The sequence below is a fragment of the Carassius auratus genome, chromosome 50 (genome assembly GCF_003368295.1).
Source record: "Carassius auratus strain Wakin chromosome 50, ASM336829v1, whole genome shotgun sequence".
NCBI classification, from domain to species: domain Eukaryota; kingdom Metazoa; phylum Chordata; class Actinopteri; order Cypriniformes; family Cyprinidae; genus Carassius; species Carassius auratus.
In genome coordinates this window covers 761,329-782,541 of record NC_039292.1, presented here as the reverse complement: position 1 = coordinate 782,541, position 21,213 = coordinate 761,329, and the positions used below count along the sequence as shown (strand labels likewise).

The following is a 21,213-nucleotide window of genomic DNA, read 5'->3' as shown; positions in this document are numbered from 1 at the left end:
ACAAATTCCCCTAAAAGATGCATGCACTGTCAGGTTTAGGCAAGGAGGAACTCAAGTGCAGACTGGGATCTCAAAACAAGGGGTTTATTTACAAAAAGGGGAAAATAAAAACCCACGAGGGGGAAAACAGGACTAGGGCAGATACAACAAATACTAAACAGGACTGATCAGACAAGGTAAACAAAGACTCAAAACTAGAGAACACTAACTACAAATAACACTCACGGTTATACAGGGACTTCAGAGGTACAATCACAAGTGTAGAACACATAAGTAGTACACAAATCACAATGACAATCCTTAGGGAACAAATCTCAATGAACCGACGCAAGACAGAGCACACTAGGAAAGCTAAATAGGGGGAACAATCAAGACACGACAGGTGGCACAGATGGGACAATCAAGACACGACTAGGTTAACAAGGGGGGCGGGGCAAGGGAACGAGACAACACAAGCACATGGCCCAAAGCCAAGGCCATGCGCTTGTACACAAAACAAGGGTCTGTCATGATCCTGCCTCAAGACTAGGAAAATCAAGGACACGAGGGCAGGATCATGACAGAACCCCTCCCTTAAGGAGCGGCTTCCAGACGCTCCTCAGGGAACATCAAACATGGGGCATGACTGACATGACAGACTGGGACACAGACACAAACCAACAAGACATGACTAATAATAACAAAGGCAAACATGAAAACACAATGGCAGGGTTAGGGTGACATAACAAAAAAAACAAACAGGGAAGGGGAGGGGGCGGGACCACAAAGTTCATGGGGGACAGACCAGGGCGGGGGGGTGGGGTAGGAATCTTAGGAGGACAGGACGAAGGCTGACGACGGGGGGTACGGGCAGGTCTGGGTGGTGAGGGGCGGGGAGGGGTCTCAGGACAACTGACAGGGGACATGACAGGAGCAGACAAGGGACGCGGGGCAACACTTACGGGACGCGGGGCAAGACTTACAGGACGCGGGGAGACGACAGCTGGACACGGGGGAACAACATCTACTGGACACGGGGCAACATCTACTGGACACGGGGGGACAACATCTACTGGACACGGGGGGACCACAGGACACGGGGGACATTAACGGGACACGGGGCCACATCAACAGGACACGGGGCCACATCAACAGGACACGGGGCCACATCAACAGGACACGGGGCCACATCAACAGGACACGGGGAGACAACGGCTGGACATTTGGGACTTCTGGGGACAGGGTCAGGGGACAAGACAGGACTGACGGGGATTTCTAAAATTTGGACAAGACGGGACAAATAATCAGAAAATGCTTTAGCAGCTAGGACAATTGGCATCTCCTTATGAGATGAAACCGACTGTACAAGAGTCTTTGCTGCAGAGTCGGCCGCGGCTCTCTCCTCCGCTCTCACGACTGCCGACTTGCATACAGCTTTCTTTCCCGGCTCGGGCACGCTAGCGCTCACCGCTGCTGACTCGGACACGCTCACTGCTGCTGGCTCGGGCACGCTCACTGCTGCTGGCTCGGGCACGCCAGCGCTCTCCGCTGCTGGCTCGGGCAAGCTCACCGCTGCTGGGTCGGGCACGCCAGCGCTCACCGCTGCTGGCACGGGCACGCCAGCGCTCTCCGCTGATGGCACGGGCACGCCAGCGCTCTCCGCTGATGGCACGGGCACGCCCACCGCTGCTGGTACGGGCACGCCAGTGCTCTCCGCTGCTGGCACGGGCACGCCAGCGCTCTCCGCTGCTGGCACGGGAGGAAACGGGGTCACAGGACCGGCAGGCCCCCTCTTCCTCCTCTTCCTCCTTGGGCGCGGTGCAGAGACCACAGCTGGGTCAGAGGCGGGTTGGGGGAGTTCGGTCTCTGGCAGGGCTGACTCCGACGATTCCGAGGCAGACTCCCACGATAACCGTCTCCCTCGCTTCCCGGGGAGACCGACGGGTGTGGGAGGCACCTCAGGACTCGGTGAGGGATGTGCCTGATCCCCCAGAGTGGCCACGGCCAGGATACGACCCTCTGGAACCGTTGGCAGCTGGGTAGGTGGGGACCTCTGGGGCTCCTCCTCTCGCCCGCTCGCTCCGGAACGACCTCCCCTGGTCCCCCGGAACACCACAAGGCGAGAGCCCTCAAAACAAACTCGCTGGCTGGCTGATGCCATCCAGCATTGCCTCCTGTCTGCTGAGTTCCTTGGGCGTCGGTTCATTCTGTCAGGTTTAGGCAAGGAGGAACTCAAGTGCAGACTGGGATCTCAAAACAAGGGGTTTATTTACAAAAAGGGGAAAATAAAAACCCACGAGGGGGAAAACAGGACTAGGGCAGATACAACAAATACTAAACAGGACTGATCAGACAAGGTAAACAAAGACTCAAAACTAGAGAACACTAACTACAAATAACACTCACGGTTATACAGGGACTTCAGAGGTACAATCACAAGTGTAGAACACATAAGTAGTACACAAATCACAATGACAATCCTTAGGGAACAAATCTCAATGAACCGACGCAAGACAGAGCACACTAGGAAAGCTAAATAGGGGGAACAATCAAGACACGACAGGTGGCACAGATGGGACAATCAAGACACGACTAGGTTAACAAGGGGGGCGGGGCAAGGGAACGAGACAACACAAGCACATGGCCCAAAGACAAGGCCATGCGCTTGTACACAAAACAAGGGTCTGTCATGATCCTGCCTCAAGACTAGGAAAAATCAAGGACACGAGGGCAGGATCATGACATGCACAGATAATAATAGAAATGTTTAATGATGAATCTCATCATAGATTTTTGCTCAATTTTTGTCCATTGTATAAATCTATTCCATTCTATAAATCTTCAATTAAAGGAAGGGTTTGAGATTTGTGCTATTGCAGACAGAAAAGACAGTCTTTTGGATTGGTCAGAGGCCATCTTCAGAGAACTTCAGGAATTATCAGGTTTTTTGTTGTTATCCATTGGACTCTATTAAAACAAGTGTTTGCTGTCCATTCCCTCTCCCTCTACCTCTCCTTCTCCAAAACCTTCTGTTGAAAAAACAAATCAGCTCTTTATAGCAGTGAGCAATTTATTTAGAGAAAACTTATTTAGAGCAATCTGTCCACAGAACATTTGATTTCTGTGCCCCAGACCTATGAAAAGCAATGTATTAGCTGCCAAGACAAGAGAATCAGTGGCTTTTAAGAAGTATGTGAATCTCCTTAGGGCTACAGATTTAGGCCCAATCCCAATTCCACCCCTAGCCCTTCCCCTTCACAGGAAGTATAGGGGTGTCTCGATTCTCTTTTGGTTGGAGGGGTTGGGGTAGGGGAAGGGCCAGACAGTCCTTCAAATGAAGATCCCAAAACATAGTTTCATGTCTGATCAGGGCGATAACCAACATGGACATTGATGGGGGCTAGTCCACCCAAAAATTAGAAATCACTAAACCCTTTTCTCAAATACTGCCAATTTGAAAAAGAGAGAGAAAGAGAGAGAGAGAGAGAGAGAGAGAGAGATAGAGGTGGAAGTTGTGTGTATGTGCGTTTCTCTTTTTTAGAGTGAGTTTACTGAAAAAACCCAATTTTATCCTCTCGTTGCTGGAAAATATAATGTAGTGATTCGGTATTTAAACTGTATTAAATAAAAGTCGTGGGGCAGCGATGACTTTATTTTCTCCTGGTTGTATCAGCTGCTAGATTTCCGATATGTGGGTGTGTGAGCTTGTTTATGTGGTTAATGAGGACACAAATTTGTATAATGACATTGTTATGACACAGGTATTACAATGGGGAGGTGCTTTATGAGGACATTTTCAGTGTCCCCGTAATTCAAAAGGCTTATAAATCATTCAGAATGAGTTTTTTTTGAAAATCCAAAAATGCATACATTTTCCTGTGAGGGTTATGTGTAGGTGTAGGGTTGGGGCAGGGCAATAGAAAATACAGTTTGTACAGAATAAAAACCATTACGCCTATGGAGAGTCCCCATAAACTACTTATACCAACATGTGTGTGTGTTTTAATCAGTGTTGGGCAGTAACGCATTATTAGTAATGCGTTACTGTAACGCAGTTACTTTTGACAGTAACTAATACTGTAAGGCATTACTTTTTAAATAAATTAACTCCGTTACCGTTACCATATGGTGCATTGTCTGTCACTTTTTAAAAAATTAATTAATTTTGACTGAAGTGCAGCCTAACCTGTTTGCAGCAGCGACGCATTGTAGGATTGGTGGATGCTAATCACTGTAAACACGAAGACGCAGTGTGGACGTGTTTCTGTTTATTCAAGTATGTGCGGCAGTCATGGCGAGTCAAGGCGAGAGCAACACAAGTTTCTCAAAGTGGAAATATGCTCATTATTTCACTTTAGTTGAGCATAAAGACAAAAACCTTTTATGTTTAATTTAATGTAAGCTGTGTCTTTCTGGTTTGAATGTCCTATCTATCCTAGCCCACGAATTTCCAATCCGTGCACTCGCGAATTCATAATCTGCGCGCACACTTTCGCAATCCGATCCCATGGATTTGTAAACTGTAGCCTACTCACGGATTCATGCAGCAGGATACGAGTTAACATACAGTTTTAATGAATATTATTATGTGGAATGGGTCTACAGCAAAGTGTAGACCCATTATATACACACATATGTATATTTATGTATGTATGTTTCTCGAAATTGATTCTGAATAATTCAGATTGCTTTCATTTATTTTTTTCAAAATGTTTTGTGTTATGTTGTCCATTGTTGATAGTTTTCATACTTAAACTGTGAAAGGAAAATGTTTAAGGGCTCAACACAACAGCTTTTATGATGCAGAAGCCACTTTAGTTTTTGATTCTGAATATATTATTCAGGTGTTTTGTTGTTTATTTCAGAAATTTCAAATTCAGAATAATCCTTTTGATATACAATATTCAGTTTGTGCTGGTCTGACTTAATCAAAATAGTGTTTAAAAATTACTTTCTGTTTTACTTTGTGTTTGTATAGACCATAACGCATAAAAGCGCATTAATGGGAACATTAAAGAAAGTTCTTTAAAAAAGTAACTAAAAGTAACCTTTAACAGTAATGCATTACTTTTTGGTGTAAGTAATCAACCAAGTGATTGAGTTACTTTTTGAATTAAGCAACTAGTAACTGTTAACTAGTTACTATTTCTTAGTAACTAGCACAACACGGGTTTTAATACAGAACGATAATTATAGGCTCTAATGCACACCAGTATATGTGTGTATTGTAGGAGGTTTAGCGTGACTTCACTTAGTACAACATGTTCCTGGATCAACATCCTTATTGATCCTGGAACAACATTCCAATCAACCAATCAGAATTGAGGGATACCTTTTCAGGAAATATCTGTTTTAGACTTATAATCAGGGCTCGGTGCTTCTACACCCTTGTTAATCATTTCACACTGATTTTAAGAATAAATTATGGGTAAGGTTAGGGGACCAAATGATCAGTGAAAGCAGAACGAATGTGTCATGTTACATCAAGAGCATGCTCACAGATGAAAACAGAGAACAAAACAGCGTTGGATGAAATATACCCCCCCCCCCCCACCCCAACAAAAAAAAAAAAAAAAAAAAAAGCTTCTACTACTGTTTCAGCTATTCAAATAGTTCTGTTTTGTATGTTATGCAAAAGTAATTATATTTCATAACAAGTTATGTTTATGTGATAGAACATTTTATTTGAATCTTTTATAAAACTGTTATTGCTAAATCCAAATTCCCATTTGTGCTTAAAAAGTGTTAGTTTTCTTTTTTTTTTTAAGTGCATTTATTTTATATATCATGGGTGGCGAACGTCAGTCCTGGAGACTTGCATCCCTGCAGAGTTTTGCTTCAGCCCTAATCAAGCACACATGAACGAGCTAATCAAGGTCTTAAGGGTTATTAAAAAGCTACAGACAGGTGAGTTTTAATTAGGATTGGAGCAGAACTCTTCTGATCGGAGTTCCCCACCCCTGTTATCTATGGTTTGGTGCTTACGTGTACATTCTGAATATCTTATCCTGTTTCTAAAGAAATATGTGCTTTGAGTGTAAATGCGTCAGTTGTAAATGATGCATGTCTATTTTGAGATTAAAGCATGTGAACGGTGTAGAGATAGTTTGTTACCTGTTGATCTTATCTTCTTATTTCTTCTATTGTAATGGAAAGTGTTTGAAGTCACTCATGTTTACATTCAGTCATTACTGTGAAAGAGCGATAAACGTGTTGATAATGTAATGTGCTGTAACCTATAGCTCAATGGAAACAACTAACAAAGGACTCACACGAAACTAGACTGTTGACTCTAAATACAGTTTATTCGAAAATTAGAAGTCATATGAAAAAAGTAAGTAAGCCATAAAGAAAACAACTCTGTGTTGGAAACATCAGTAATGCCAGTGTGTAAAGGAGATGTAGTGTACTGTGATGTTGGGCAAGTGCGAGGGCAAACCAGAAAAGCCCAAAACTGAAGCACCACTCTGACTCAAGCGAAGGCCCATTTTAAACAGAGCGTCTGATGGAGAACAGCTCATAAGATGATTCCAATGTGTTTTCAGTTTTCTTATCTTCTAACAGGCATAGATAAAGGCACAAAAGCTGTCACTGGGACGGTACTTTGTCAAAAAGTTTTATCACAACTGTCGGATTTCTTGTAGATTATATGTAATGATAGAATACACTAAAGCATTTGGCTTGTGTAAGGTGATATATATGTTTGATTTGCGTGTTTCCATTGTATTTAAACAGTTTTGACCATCTGGCGTCAGTGGTGTAGTGTTTCAAGTGCAAAGTGAATTCCTTTTGTTAACCAGTTGGTTCAGTTGACTCGAAAGATTTAAAAATGTCAGTTTCTCCCACATTTGTTTTCTCTGCAGGTGAAAACTGAGACACAGTATGTACTATACTATTTCTATATATGAGTGCACAAGTCTGCAGCGTTATACGAAAATATAGCAAACTGTATTTCTTTGTTAATTTCTTGTTAATTAGAAAATCTCTAAGTGTATGCTGGCACACACATTTATTTTGTGTAAAACGAATTAAGATGTTTTCCATTGCAGCAATACACAATAAACCCACCTTACTTTAAATAATAATATCAAGTTTCATGAAGGAGTTCTCCACATTGACAAAGACAAAGAGTCAAAGATGAGTTCAAATCAGCTGAGAACCAGATTTTATTTGGCAAAGAGTTTATTCTCCACAATTACAATAATAGTTGACCAGACAGGTTAAAAGAAGCAAACTTAACATGACATTAGTGATGACCCCTGATAGCACACATACAACACAAGATGTTTATCTGACTTATCTGACTATGCAAACTCAAGACAAGACGTCTTCTTTGCAAAAGAATAAAATAAGAATAATTCCCTCATTGGAATATTGAAGAGTGATTTATTTGGCTGTTTTTTTATATATATTTTTTATTATATACTGTAACTGATCATTAATAACAGACCCCTTACTTGCCCCTTTAGTTATGGAGTGTACAATCATCAGCCATCTATCATGGCATCAGTGATGGTGGCATCTTTTTCCAGGTTCTCTGTGATTTTCTTGCCAACCAGCTTGAAGATGTTCTCTGGTCTCACACCCTGCGGTTCGGCCACTTTTACTGTCAGCATGTCGAGAGTTAATATCTCGCCCTTCTGCAAGGGTTTCCGGGCCACTACCGACTTACCCAACTGCAAGAAAGGACACAAACTGTTATTTAAACACATCTGATCACTTCAAAAGCCTCCTGCTGCTAAATCTGTCACAATGAGGGTTGTGTCTGACCTTGCTGTGACAGGAAGCCTCACAGGGCAGCATCTGTTTGATTGGCGAGCCCATTGCCATCTCAACCGTCCTGATGGCTCTCACCAGCTCCGCCAGCTCAGCCGGCTCCAGTGAAGCTGCGTGGTCACTGCCTTTCCAGGTCTTATCCAGGGTCACATGACGCTCCAGGACCTTCGCCCCGAGTGCCACAGCAGCCACAGACACATGGATGCCCGTCTCATGTCCAGAGTATCCAATGGGAATGTCCGGAAACACCTTCTGGAACTCCTGCAATAGGAAATGTGAAATAGAAAGATTCCAAACTACTCATTAATTTTGTATAATACAGTGGGCCTTTTAGTCATAGTTTTTGATGAAAAATATCCTTTAATCCATTAACTCAATATCATGCTAGTTAATACCACTGACCAAACTTACATCTAACTTTAGTATATCAAAATCAACTAAATATTTTATTATGTTTAGCAAAAAAAATAATATTTAAATTATTTACATTTTGTTGTAATTTTTAGTTTGATTTAAAGTTTTAGTAATTTTGTGCTTTTTAAAATTGTAATCTGTATTAGTTTTATTAAACATCTATATAGTTTTTATTAAATATTAATATTTGTTATTAATATTTTTACTACTAATATTTTAAACTAATCTTTGTTCTTCAAGTTTTCACATTTTAATTTTATTAATTTTATTAGTTTATTTTAATTATGTTTTTTGTTTTAGTATTTGTTTTAGTTAATGATAATAACCCTGAAGTGAAAACCTTTTGGTAAAAAAACAGATGTCATTAACCAGTGACTAATTTTTTCAAAAGAAATATTCAAGCATTTTATATATTAAATTAGCATTTTAAAATTTAGCTAAAATTAAAAATGCGAGAAAAATGCAAATTTTTCTTGTCATAACATTAGAATATTTTCATCAGTAATTTATGTAGTTGACAGTGGCTTGTCTTACAGGGATCAGACTGAGGTTGACGTGCTCTATCGGCAGTGGATAAGCGCTGGTGCACTGCAAGAAAGTGAAATTGGGATTGTGCTTCTTAACGGTTTGGTAAACACAGTGCATGGTCTCCATCGACTGCATTCCACTAGATATCACCATGGGACGACCTACAAAAAAACAAGCCAAAAATATTAGTTTGGTTAACATTAAAAAGAAATTCTCTGCAGACTTTATATATGCAGGCATCTGCAGAAACTAACTGCAGGAATGAAAATCCAGAAAGTCCACGTCAGGATTTGTAGGTTTCATTCTCTCAGCTCTCTGGCCAATCAGCACTAAGAGATTTTGCTGGTAGCCTTCTCCAGAATAACTGACTTCAAATGCACATGGGAAGCTACTGTTATTCAGTTCTCTTTACTGCTTGAACTTTTCTTATATTCGCACAGTTTGGATAGCTTCTTGTGACATTTAATTCATCTGAGGAACATCAACTTCTGAAAATCTCTACTGATTTTTCATTTCAAATGGCTGTCAGCTTCAGCGAGTTTTACCTTTTTTGGCCGTTTTCTCCAGGTAAGGGATGTTGTTGGTGTCTGCTGAGGCAACTTTGAAAAACGGCACATTGATTTCATGAAGAAATTCAATTGCCATCTGACAGAGATAGGGAGAGGAAAAGTTAAGAGACGCATTTGGGTCTACTTGGTTTTGGAGGGACATTAAATAACCACATGCATATATTCTCTGGCTTTAAATTTGAAATGTTCTGCATTTGTTCACCTCATCCATCCCTGATGCTGTAAAGAAGATGCCGATGTCATTGGCGTACTGCTGCAGTTCTCTGTACTGCTGGTGACTGAACTCCAGATGATGCTTGTGAGCCCCGTAGGTCGGCCCCCAGGCGTGAGGGGACGTGTAGGGACGCTCCAGAGCATGTTTGGTGAATCTGTGTTCGATCTCACTCTTTTGAAACTTGGCACAATCAGCCCCACAGTCCTGCGTGGAGACAAAATGAGAAGTAGAGGTGAATTTTGGTTGACAATATGATTACTCAATGAAAAACTAATTTCACAAGTTTCTTTATATTTTTAAGAAATGATCTTCACAGTAAGAAAAAAAATGATTTTTTAAATCACTGTTCACTGCAAGGTTCTTAGGGGAATCAAAAATTGCACTTCTATGCAAAACCCCTCATGGTACCCTTATTTTTAAGTGTGTATAAAACGGTACCAATGCAAAAAAAAAAAAAAAAAAAAAAAAAAAAAAAATCATGGAACCTTTATTTTTATGTGTGTAAAAGAAACAGTGGTGCTTCTAAAATCTTAAAGTTAATTTGATGTGATGACGTTAGTGTTACAGGCTCAGAAAATTTTTTGAGAAAATGTATAGAAAAAAAACAATATTGAAATATATCTTTATTACAATGGAGCATGAAAACTATAATTAATATTATTATTTTAAATGCAACAGTACTTTACCTTGGCCATTCGGATCATTTTTTTGGCTATTTCTATGTCTCCTTGATGGTTCTGTCCAATTTCAGCGATGATAAAACAGGGGTTGGAACCCCCTATCTTCCTTCCAGGACAAAGTTCAAACTCAGCAGACATTTTAGAGATCAATTGCTTGACTGATTTCTGATTGAGAGGCTGGAGATGTGATCACTAGCGTGCTGACATCTAGTAAAGGGGCCGCAATGGAGGGCACACCATGATTTAAAGAGATGCAAGTGCTCCACCCAAACCATCACCAACCCCTACCCACACACTACATGGCACATTCTCCAAGAGCAGGTTGTTGAACCAGATTAACCAGCTGAAGAAATACATAATTACTTTAGTTGTTGTTGAAAATTGAACCTTTAAAGCAGTTCAATGTTTAGCAGTAAACTATGTAGAAAAACCACATGATTTACAGGGCGTTGTGCACACAGATGACTTCATGAAAAAAAAAAAAAAAAGTTGCACAAAGAGCAGCCAAGTCCTTTTTGTTTATTCGTGTTCTAAAATATTTACAACAATGCAATTGGACATTAAATATACATCAGTTCAGAATTTACAAGAAGGAATACATAAATGCTTTAATGGGGAGAATAAACAATAACGACAACAAAAAACAGTAGACATTTTCATGAGAAGTTTCAATTATAAAAAATATTCTTCGAAGCTGTAAATTAATGATTATTGAAGCAGCCTACATTTTACAAGAAATTGCTATTTTAGTCTTTCTACTTTCTCAATTTCTATTCAATGTGTCACATGTAATTAATTTAGGAAATGTACTAGCAATTTCTGAGTGACAATTAGTAACTATTTTCTTCCCAGTGTATAACAGCACAATAAATGCACAATAAATAATAACAACAGTAATAAAATAATTTGTAAAAAAAAAAAAAAAAAAAAACAGCCTTTCATGGGAACTGAAAATATATAAATAATAATAAAATAGTTTGTTTTACAAGAAAATAAAATACTACGAGTATTTCTTCTTCACAGTTTTACTCTTATTTCAATGTGTTACTTTCTGTTCCTTTTTAATTCATGTAATTTATTTCTGAGTAAAAAGTTTGTCAAATTATTTTCAGTGTACTTCTTGACCCCTACTTGTGCAGTAAAACTACTATGCATAAAAAGTGTCAAACTATATACACTGGGTTTATTTTTCAACCCAAAAGCTGGCCTTAAACTACTGGGATGTTAACTTTAACTGTCTTGCAGAATTAATCTTTTCACATCTAAAACACTTGAGTGATAAATGGTGACAGAACAAGACAAGCCAGTTTTTTGTTTTTTGTTTTTGTTTTTTTAAGATTTTAAGATTTTAAGAAGAAACGCTGGGTCGGATGAGGGCTTAAAAGAGATCATGCTTGTCACGCAAGTTACAGCAGTGGTTCTTCACACCTCACTGGAAAGACACGCATAATCAGATAAAAACATTTGATTACATTTACTGATTAAAAGCAATCAAAAGCATACATGGCAAAGCTTGCATAACCAGTCTTTTCTTTTCCATATAATTATATATATATAAACAGCCTTTTTGTGAGAAATTAAGCTGTGAGAAGTTGCAGTTATGAAAATAATTTTTTGAAGCTGTAAATACAACAATGATTGTTGAATTAGCCTACACTTTACAATAAAATTACATTTTAGTCAGTCTACTTTTTACATTTCTATTCATGCTTATTTAATTGTGTCACTTGTAATGATTTGTGAAATTTACTACCAATTTCTGAGTGACAATTGTTTCTAAAATCATTTATATATATATATATATATATATATATATATATATATATATATATATATATATATATATACAGTACAGACCAAAAGTTTTGACACACCTTCTCATTCAAAGAGTTTTCTTTATTTTCATGACTATGAAAATTGTAGATTCACAATGAAGGCATCAAACCTATGAATTAACACAAGTGGAATTATATATGGAATTACATAACTAAAAAGTGTGAAACAACTGAAAATATGTCATATTCTAGGTTCTTCAAAGTACCTTTTGTTTTGATTACTGCTTTGCACACTCTTGGCATTCTCTTGATGAGCTTCAAGAGGTCGTCACCTGAAATGGTCTTCAACAGTCTTGAAGAAGTTCCCCGAGAGATGCTTAACACTTGTTGGCCCTTTTGCCTTCTGTCCGTGGTCCAGCTCACCCCAAACCATCTGGATTGGGTTCAGGTCCAGTGACTGTGGAGGCCAGGTCATCTGGAGCAGCACCCCATCACTCTCCTTCTTGGTCAAATAGCCCTTGATGCCTTCAGTGTGACTCTACAATTTACATAGTCATGAAAATAAAGAAAACTCTTTGAATGAGAAGGTGTGTCCAAACTTTGGTCTGTACTGTATATATATATATATATATATATATATATATATATATATATATATATATATATATATATGTTCTACAAGAAAAGAAATACTATTTGTTGGTGGACGAGGAGACTCCCCCTCACAATGTATAGCGTTTTGAGTGCTTAGAACAGCAGAAAAGCGATTTATAAATGTAATTAATTATTATTATTATTTGAATTTTTCTATTTAAAAATATTACACTTAATTCAATGTGTGTCACTTGCCATTTCTTTGTAATTCACTGTAAAGTTTACTAGCTAATTTCTGAGTGAAAATTCTGTGAAATTGTTATCAGTTCTGCAAGTACTGTAAAACTTTTATGTATAAAAAAGTGTCAAACTCTATAAAAATAAATAAATAAATAAAAACTGGGTTGGCCAGTCTGTACATAATCGTAAAAAAAAAAAAAAAAAAAAAAAAAAAAACGGTTATCTGTCATACCAGTTCACATAACTAGTTAGGGGAATGTTCCTCTGCCTGTTCTCTTACAAAAGTTTAGTGACTGGACGAATCAACACTCTTATCGGGATGTAGTGTACAGAATGTTAAAAATGATTCAAAATTCCCTGTAAAATTTTTAAAGACCTCAGCATGACCTCCATTATTTTGTTTATCTCCTGTTGTATGCAGGAGGCAATGCATGGTCCATAAAGACACAAAAGGAGCAAAATAACTAAAACAGAAACATCTATGGCCATTTTACACAAATGTTACATTAATTATAATAGAATATCAAATTGTTATATATATATATATATATATACATATATATATATATATATATATATATATACATATATATAATGCTCAAATATAACATATATTCATGAATACACACACATATATATATATATATCACACATGTTTTAAAATAACCATTAAGCAGCACAACTGTTTCTAAAATTGATACTAAATCGATATATTAAAATGTTTTGGAAGGATCATGTCACACTGAAGACTTGAGTAATGATTGATTCAGTGTGTAGAATTCAGCCTTGCGTCACATAAATAAAATACATTTTAAGGTGTAGTAAAATAGAAAACCATTCATAATAATATTACTGTTTTATGTTATAATATTCCTGTTTCATATTTGAATCAAGTGCTTTTTATTGGGGCTGGGGGTCCTCCAACATGAATTTCACCTAGGGCCACCAGTTGTCCAGTAATGGCCCTGTAGGCGAGGACAGGTGCGTGTTTTAATTAAGGGGGGGGGGGGGTGAAATCCTATTTCATGCATACTGAGTTTTTTCCACTGTTAAAGAGTTGGATAGTTTCGGAAAGTTTTTTTCGAGTATGGCTCTGTGTGACGTTAGATGGAGCGGATTTTCCTTATATGGGTCCTAAGGGCCAGAGGTGGAAAGAGGACAAAAATATTCTACTCAAGTAAACCATTACATTAATGAAATTTTACTTAAGTACAAGTAAATATACCAGCCTAAAAATCTACTCAAGTAAAAGTAAAAAGTAGCTCATTTAAAATTTACTCAGAGTAAAAATTACTTAGTTACATTTTAACAGTGGGAGGGAGTCAAAAATGGGACAGGCCAAGGGTGTCAAACTCAGTTCCTGGAGGGCCACAGTCCTGCACAGTTTAGATATAACCCTAATTAAACACACCTGATCCAGCCAATCTAATCATTTAGGTTTATTTGAAAACTACATGATATGTGTGCTGGAGTTCAATTCAATTCAATTCAAGTTTATTTGTATAGCGCTTTTTACAAAACAAATCGTTACAAAGCAACTTTACAGAAAATTATGTTTCTACAATATTTAGTAGTAGCTAGTAGTTTGTGCACATTTGACAGGATTTTAGAAAAACTAAAAAATAATAATAATACAAGAAGTAGTCAGCTAGACGATGAACTATCAATATTATTAATTAAGTTATTATATGATTAAGTCACACATTTAGGAATAATTGTTAGTTCTGTTTGTTGATTCAGGGTTAGCATCATCTGAGGTCCTCTGAGGGTCAGCATCATCTCTTCTCAGGTGTTCTGGATCCAGACTGGAGCTTGTGTAAATCCTAGTTACCACGGGATGTGAATCCCGTGGCAAAACATAGAAACAAAATACAGACATCATTAGCATAGCTGCTGATCCAACAAAGTAAAATTAGTTTAACCCAAGCTAATGAATAAAAATGCACCTTTGATCAGATGCAACTACACTCACAATTAAAAAGATACATTATTCGAATGCTTGGCGAAAGAGATGTGTTTTTAATCTAGATTTAAACAGAGAGAGTGTGTCTGAACCCCGAACATTATCAGGAAGGCTATTCCAGAGTTTGGGAGCCAAATGTGAGAAGGCTCTACCTCCTTTAGTGGACTTTGCTATCCTAGGAACTACCAAAAGTCCAGCGTTTTGTGACCTTAGGGTGCGTGATGGGTTGTAACGTGGTAGAAGGCTAGTTAGGTACGCTGGAGCTAAACCATTTAGGGCCTTATAGGTAAGTAATGATAATTTGTAACTGATGCGGAACTTAATAGGTAGCCAGTGCAGAGACTGTAAAATTGGGGTAATATGATCATATTTACTTGACCTCGTAAGGACTCTCGCTGCTGCATTTTGGACGACCTGTAGCTTGTTTATTGAAGAAGCAGGACAACCACCTAGAAGTGCATTACAATAGTCCAGTCTAGAGGTCATGAATGCATGAACTAGCTTTTCTGCATCAGAAACAGATAACATGTTTCGTAGCTTGGCAATGTTTCTAAGATGGAAGAATGCAATTTTTGTAACATTGGAAATATGATTTTCAAAAGACAAATTGCTGTCTAATATAACACCCAGATTTCTGACTGTAGAGGAAGTTACAGTACATCCGTCTAGTTGCAGATTGTAATCTACAAGATTCTGTGTAGTGTTTTTTGGTCCAATAATTAATATCTCCGTCTTATCCGAATTTAATTGGAGAAAATTCTTTGTCATCCAATCTTTTACATTTTTAACACAATCTGTTAGCTTAGATAATTGGGAAGTTTCATCTGGTCTCGTTGATATATATAGCTGAGTATCATCAGCATAACAGTGGAAGCTAATTCCGTATTTTCTAATAATATTACCAAGGGGCAACATGTATATTGAAAATAGAAGGGGACCTAGGACGGATCCTTGTGGCACTCCATATTTTACTGATGATAAATGAGATGACTCCCCATTTAAGTAAACAAAATGGTAGCGATCGGACAGGTAGGATCTAAACCATCTTAGAGCCTGCCCTTGAATACCTGTATAGTTTTGTAATCGATCTATGAGTATGTCATGATCTATGGTGTCGAACGCAGCACTAAGATCAAGTAAGACTAGAAATGAGATGCAGCCTTGGTCTGACGCAAGGAGCAGGTCATTTGTAATTTTAACAAGTGCAGTTTCTGTGCTATGGTGGGGCCTAAAACCTGACTGAAATTCTTCATACAGATCATTTTTATGCAGGAAGGTGCTCAATTGAGCAGACACAACTTTTTCTAAAATTTTAGACATAAATGGAAGATTTGAAATAGGCCTATAATTTGCCAGTACACTAGGATCTAGTTTTGGTTTCTTAATAAGAGGCTTGATAACCGCCAGCTTGAATGGTTTTGGGACGTGTCCTAAAGATAACGACGAGTTAATGATATTGAGAAGCGGTTCTTCGGCTACAGGTAACAGCTCTTTCAGTAATTTAGTGGGTACAGGATCTAATAAACATGTTGTTGGTTTAGATACAGTGATAAGTTTATTTAGCTCCTCCTGTCCTATGGTTGTAAAGCACTGCAGTTTATGTTTGGGTGCGATGGATGAAACTGAAGTGTTAGATGCTGTAGAATCTACATTCGCTATTGTATTTCTAATGTTATCTATTTTATCAGTGAAGAAATTCATAAAGTCATTACTATTTAACGTTGGTGGAATATTTGAATCAGGTGGCATCTGGTAATTTGTTAACTTAGCCACTGTGTTAAATAAAAACCTTGGATTGTTTTGGTTATTTTCAATGAGTTTGTGTATATGCTCTGCCCTAGCAGTTTTTAGAGCCTGTCTATAGCTGGACATACTGTTTTTCCATGCAATTCTAAAAACTTCTAAGTTAGTTTTTCTCCATTTGCGTTCAAGACTACGAGTTACTTTCTTGAGAGAGTGAGTATTACTGTTATACCATGGTACAGTACGTTTTTCTCTAACTTTTTTCAATTTGATTGGGGCAACAGCTTCTAATGTATTAGAGAAAATAGTGCCCATGTTGTCAGTAATTTTGTCTAATTCATGTGTATTTTTGGGTACAAATAGCAGTTGAGATAGATCAGGCAGGTTATTTGCGAATCTGTCTTTGGTGGCTGGAACAATAGTTCTGCCCAGACGGTATCGCTGCGACATATAGTTAATATCAGTTATACGCAGCATGCACGATACGAGGAAATGGTCTGTAATATCATCACTTTGAGGTACAATATCTATAGCAGTAAGATCGATTCCATGCGATATAATTAAATCTAGTGTATGATTAAAACGATGAGTGGGCCCGGTGACATTTTGCTTGACTCCAAAGGAGTTTATTAGGTCAGTAAACGCAAGTCCTAATGTATCAGTTGTATTATCAACGTGAATATTAAAATCTCCCATGATTAGCGCCTTATCAACTGTAACTAGAAGGTCTGAGAGGAAATCTGCAAATTCTTTTAGGAATTCTGTATACGGCCCTGGTGGTCTATACACAGTAGCCAGAGCAAGAGATACATTAGATTTCTTTTGCATGTCTGACAGAGTAACATTTAGCATTAGTATTTCAAAAGAGTTAAACCTGTATCCTGTTTTCTGGGTAACATTGAGAATATCACTATATATTGTTGCAACACCCCCGCCACGACCAGTCTGACGGGGCTCATGCTTATAACAGTAGTTTGGTGGAGTAGACTCATTTAGACCAAAATAATCATTTGGTTTTAGCCAGGTTTCAGTCAAGCAGAGTAAATCAAAACTATTATCTGTGATCATTTCATTTACAATAACTGCTTTTGGTGTGAGTGATCTAATATTTATGAGCCCAAACTTTAAAAATTGTTTTTGTTCATTTACTTTACATTTTTCTGGTTTAATTACGATAAGATTTTTTCTAGATCCTACATTATATTTATATTTATATTTTGACCTCACTATTCTGGGAACAGACACAGTCTTAATAGGTTTTACAGCACAAGTACTTTTATCATTTAAGCGGGTGGAACAAAACTCATCATAATGGTTATTTGAGAATTGACTTACTAGTCACATGGAGCGAAGTGTCCTGGAGATGTTGTAGGGAGTAGGGTTAGAACTAAACTCTGCAGGGATATATGGCCCTCCAGTAACTGAGTTTGACACACCCGGGATAGGCCTATTAATCTCAAACTAGTTGTTTTTAATTAAAGGAATCAGTTATTTAGAATAATAAAACATTTGGGCTGTTACCAGGCAAATCAGTATCAACAAACTCATCTTTTAATGCAGAGGAAATGCAGAAGATTCATTGGAAGTGGCATTTAGATGTATTTACACACTGTTTAGTGCAGGACAAGAATGCATTTAACCTGCAGTTACAAATGCATGAATAATGTTATGATATACAATACATAAAATGTTGAATACTCATTTTAAATGATAAGAAAATAATTATTTAAAAAAAATCAAAAGATACTTTAAATGTGAAATTAAAATGGCCAGTATGTGTCAGCAAGTCACTGTTAATAAGTGAGTCATTGCGATTGAACCGAATCATTTAAACGGTTGATTCATTCAGGAACGAAACATTGTCACGTTGCTCAGAGACGCAAAACTGTGCTTTGGTGGCTGTGTTTGGAATTATTTTCTGTTGTAGAAATAGAGCTAAAAAAGGCAATATGGTGTCTAAAACGCAAGTCTCTTAATTAACTTGTTTACTGAACTGTTATATATTTGTATGTATATATTCATAATGATTTTTGGAGAAAAAGACGGCATTCTTTGTGTGATTCTGATTTAATATATGAAATTATATAAATATGTGAATTTTCTGCCCCTATATCTTCAATTTTGTGATCATTCTAAATGTATTTTAGGAGACTGAATCACACAGTGAAAGAACGCACTATAAATGTGCGCACACATCATTAAAACAAAAATTATGATATTATCGCAGATGTAACCAGGTTGAAATTATATCTTTACTTTTACGGTTGAAATGTCACCAAATCTTGATGAATATTGTTTTCTAAATGTTTAAGATGTGTTCTATTGCCAATATGTATGTCTGGATGTTGTATTCAGATCATAGTGTTAATACCTGTACTTTCACTTTAAGAGTGTCGCAGGCTTTGTGGCGTCATTCACGCGCTTCTTTCAGTTTGCGCCAGACTAGCTGAGAGGAGGTAATGTGTTATTTTGCTCTTCAGTTTTAAACATTTATTTCGGTTTTGTATGATGCAAACCTTGTTTTATGCATGTATAAATGTAAGTTTTGAGGTTGTGAACATGCAGTTAATGTGTCAACTGAACGTAAACCTTGTAAACAGACATTTTGCAAGCTTTAAAGTAGACATGTTTCCACGTGCTAGTCTACAGGATTTTCTGTATGTTTATCTGCTAACAGGAGCTTGAGACCTGTATATTGTGTGGAGGAGACTGCATGTGACAGAGCCTTATATTTTTGTTGTTTATTTGTACAGGTATGTGTATAATGTTCATTATAATTAATCTGGCATAGTGTTTACATTGGTTGTATTAAGCATGTAAAAGAAATTCATGTTGTCAACTACATTGAGCATTTTATAATTTATTCAGTTCATTTTCACATTTTTTATTTAAAAGTATTTTTGCTGATAATACTAAGTTTTATCAGTATATGTATATGCAGTTTGCGCCAGACTAGCTGAGAGGAGGAGCTTGAGACCTGTATATTGTGTGGAGGAGACTGCATGTGACAGAGCCTTATATTTTTGTTGTTTATTTGTACAGTCTGCACCAGGCTCGCTGAGAGGAAACAAATTTGCTGTTTCGCCTTTATTAAAAGAGAAACCAGCAGTTGGTCGTGGTCTGCGTCTTTCCTTCATTCAACACAAGAACACAACGCAGTACATACAAGAGTTAACGGACGTGCATCCAACCTACATAAACTGTTAAAGACAAAGCACGCCCGTTACAATGGTGCCGTGACCTTTCAAGGATTGGTCTGAAGATCGACGTCAGCTCGTTCGCCGTGGGAAGCTGCATTCAATCGCCTTTTACTGTGGTCAGGTATTTCCTTGGACTGCAACCTGATATTTATTTATTTTTGTCTTCAATATAACAGCATTTAAGAGAGTGCTTTAAGGATGTGCAATTGATTGCTGATTGATGTGATTATCTCTATATTTTTGTTTGTGCTCTTCGAGTTTAGTCATTTAGATTTTATTTTATTGGCTATATTTTTTTTTTACTCTCATATTTCTTTTCTGTGTATGGAGTGACTGAAATATGGCAGAGGGTTACACATATTTTGCAGAGGGTGAAACTGACAATGCTGAGCGTGACTCTATCGAGGACCAGTTTGGTGTGGGGAGGGGTTTGTTCTTTCGACCCTTAGAGTCCAGAACACCAGGGCCTAGTGTCACAGCATTACACACCCCACAGCTTACCTCTACACGTTATATAGATCGTCCCATGACAAGCCAAGTCGAGCAGAATCCAGATTTAAGCTCACTCATTACACAGTTAGCTGAGAAGCTAGGTGAATCCATTACAGCTAAGCTACAATCTGACAGGTGCACACACAACACCAGTACTCCTGTACAGCCCTCAGAGATGACATTGCCTAACGTCAAGGTTGTCATGCAGTCAGACGTAAGAGAGCCTCCTATATTCAGGGGTGATAGCTCAGACAAATTCACAGTTCATGAGTGGGAAAATCTTATGACTCTGTATTTAAAGAAACGAGCTATTCCAGTGATTGAGCATTCACAAGAAGTCCTGGCAAAGCTAATGGGCAAAGCAGGGGATGTGGTGAGGATAAAGCTGCGTAACGACACATCTATTAACCATACTGCGAATCCCGATGTGATTTTTGACATTCTGAAACAACACTTCAGCGAACTGACTTACTCAAACATGCCTTTAGCAGATTTCTACAATACACTGCCCATGCCAGGTGAAGATGCTATGGAATACTGGATACGGCTAAACAAAACAGTTGATGTAGCAGATGAATATCTGAAAAGGCAAGGCCGTGGCATTGATGACCCGGGCCATGAAGTCAGTATGATGTTCATCAAATACTGCCCAGACCAGTCTCTTGCAAGTGTTTTCAAGTTCAAGTCTGCTGAGAAATGGTCGGCACGTGAGATCCAAGAGAGGCTTGATGAGCACATGCGGGGACAGAAAACTCAAGCTGCAACTGTTAGGCCACTTAAGGTGAGCACAGTAGAGCACAAAGTCCTTTCCCAGTGTCATGTGCCTATGGCTGATAATACACCAGCCTCAAACACCACTGTACCGTCTGTGCCATCTCCGGTGCCCATGACTACTGCGAGTGTTGACAATGTCTGCATGAGGAGTTTGGTGAACTTGTTAGACCGACTGGTTACACAGCATACACAAGTGCCAGCTAACCCCAGAGCTCAAGCCGCAGTCCCTCACTCTTTTCAAAAGGTGTGCAGGGTATGTAGGGCTTCTGATC

General features: G+C 38.2%; 1 protein-coding gene across 1 annotated transcript; it reads right to left on the bottom strand.

Moving 5' to 3' along the window:
• Positions 1 to 7,117: 7,117 nt before the first annotated feature.
• LOC113066555 (sialic acid synthase-like) lies at positions 7,118 to 10,298 on the bottom strand. Its single transcript, XM_026238447.1, has 6 exons — positions 10,167 to 10,298; positions 9,469 to 9,684; positions 9,243 to 9,342; positions 8,704 to 8,858; positions 7,750 to 8,016; positions 7,118 to 7,655 (listed from the first exon to the last, which is right to left on the bottom strand). Exons 1-6 carry the CDS (start codon positions 10,296 to 10,298, stop codon positions 7,467 to 7,469), a joined length of 1,059 nt encoding a protein of 352 aa, XP_026094232.1. The 3' UTR covers positions 7,118 to 7,466.
• Positions 10,299 to 21,213: the final 10,915 nt, after the last annotated feature.

Excerpts from the sequence above, each read along its gene's own strand:
- LOC113066555 (XM_026238447.1), bottom strand. The coding sequence starts at position 10,298 with ATGTCTGCTGAGTTTGAACTTTGTCCTGGAAGGAAGATAGGGGGTTCC. Across the intron at positions 8,017-8,703 it reads TCAACCTCAGTCTGATCCCT|GAGTTCCAGAAGGTGTTTCC; the intron begins GTAAGACAAGCC and ends TTCCTATTGCAG. Across the intron at positions 7,656-7,749 it reads AGGCTTCCTGTCACAGCAAG|TTGGGTAAGTCGGTAGTGGC; the intron begins GTCAGACACAAC and ends CCTTTCTTGCAG.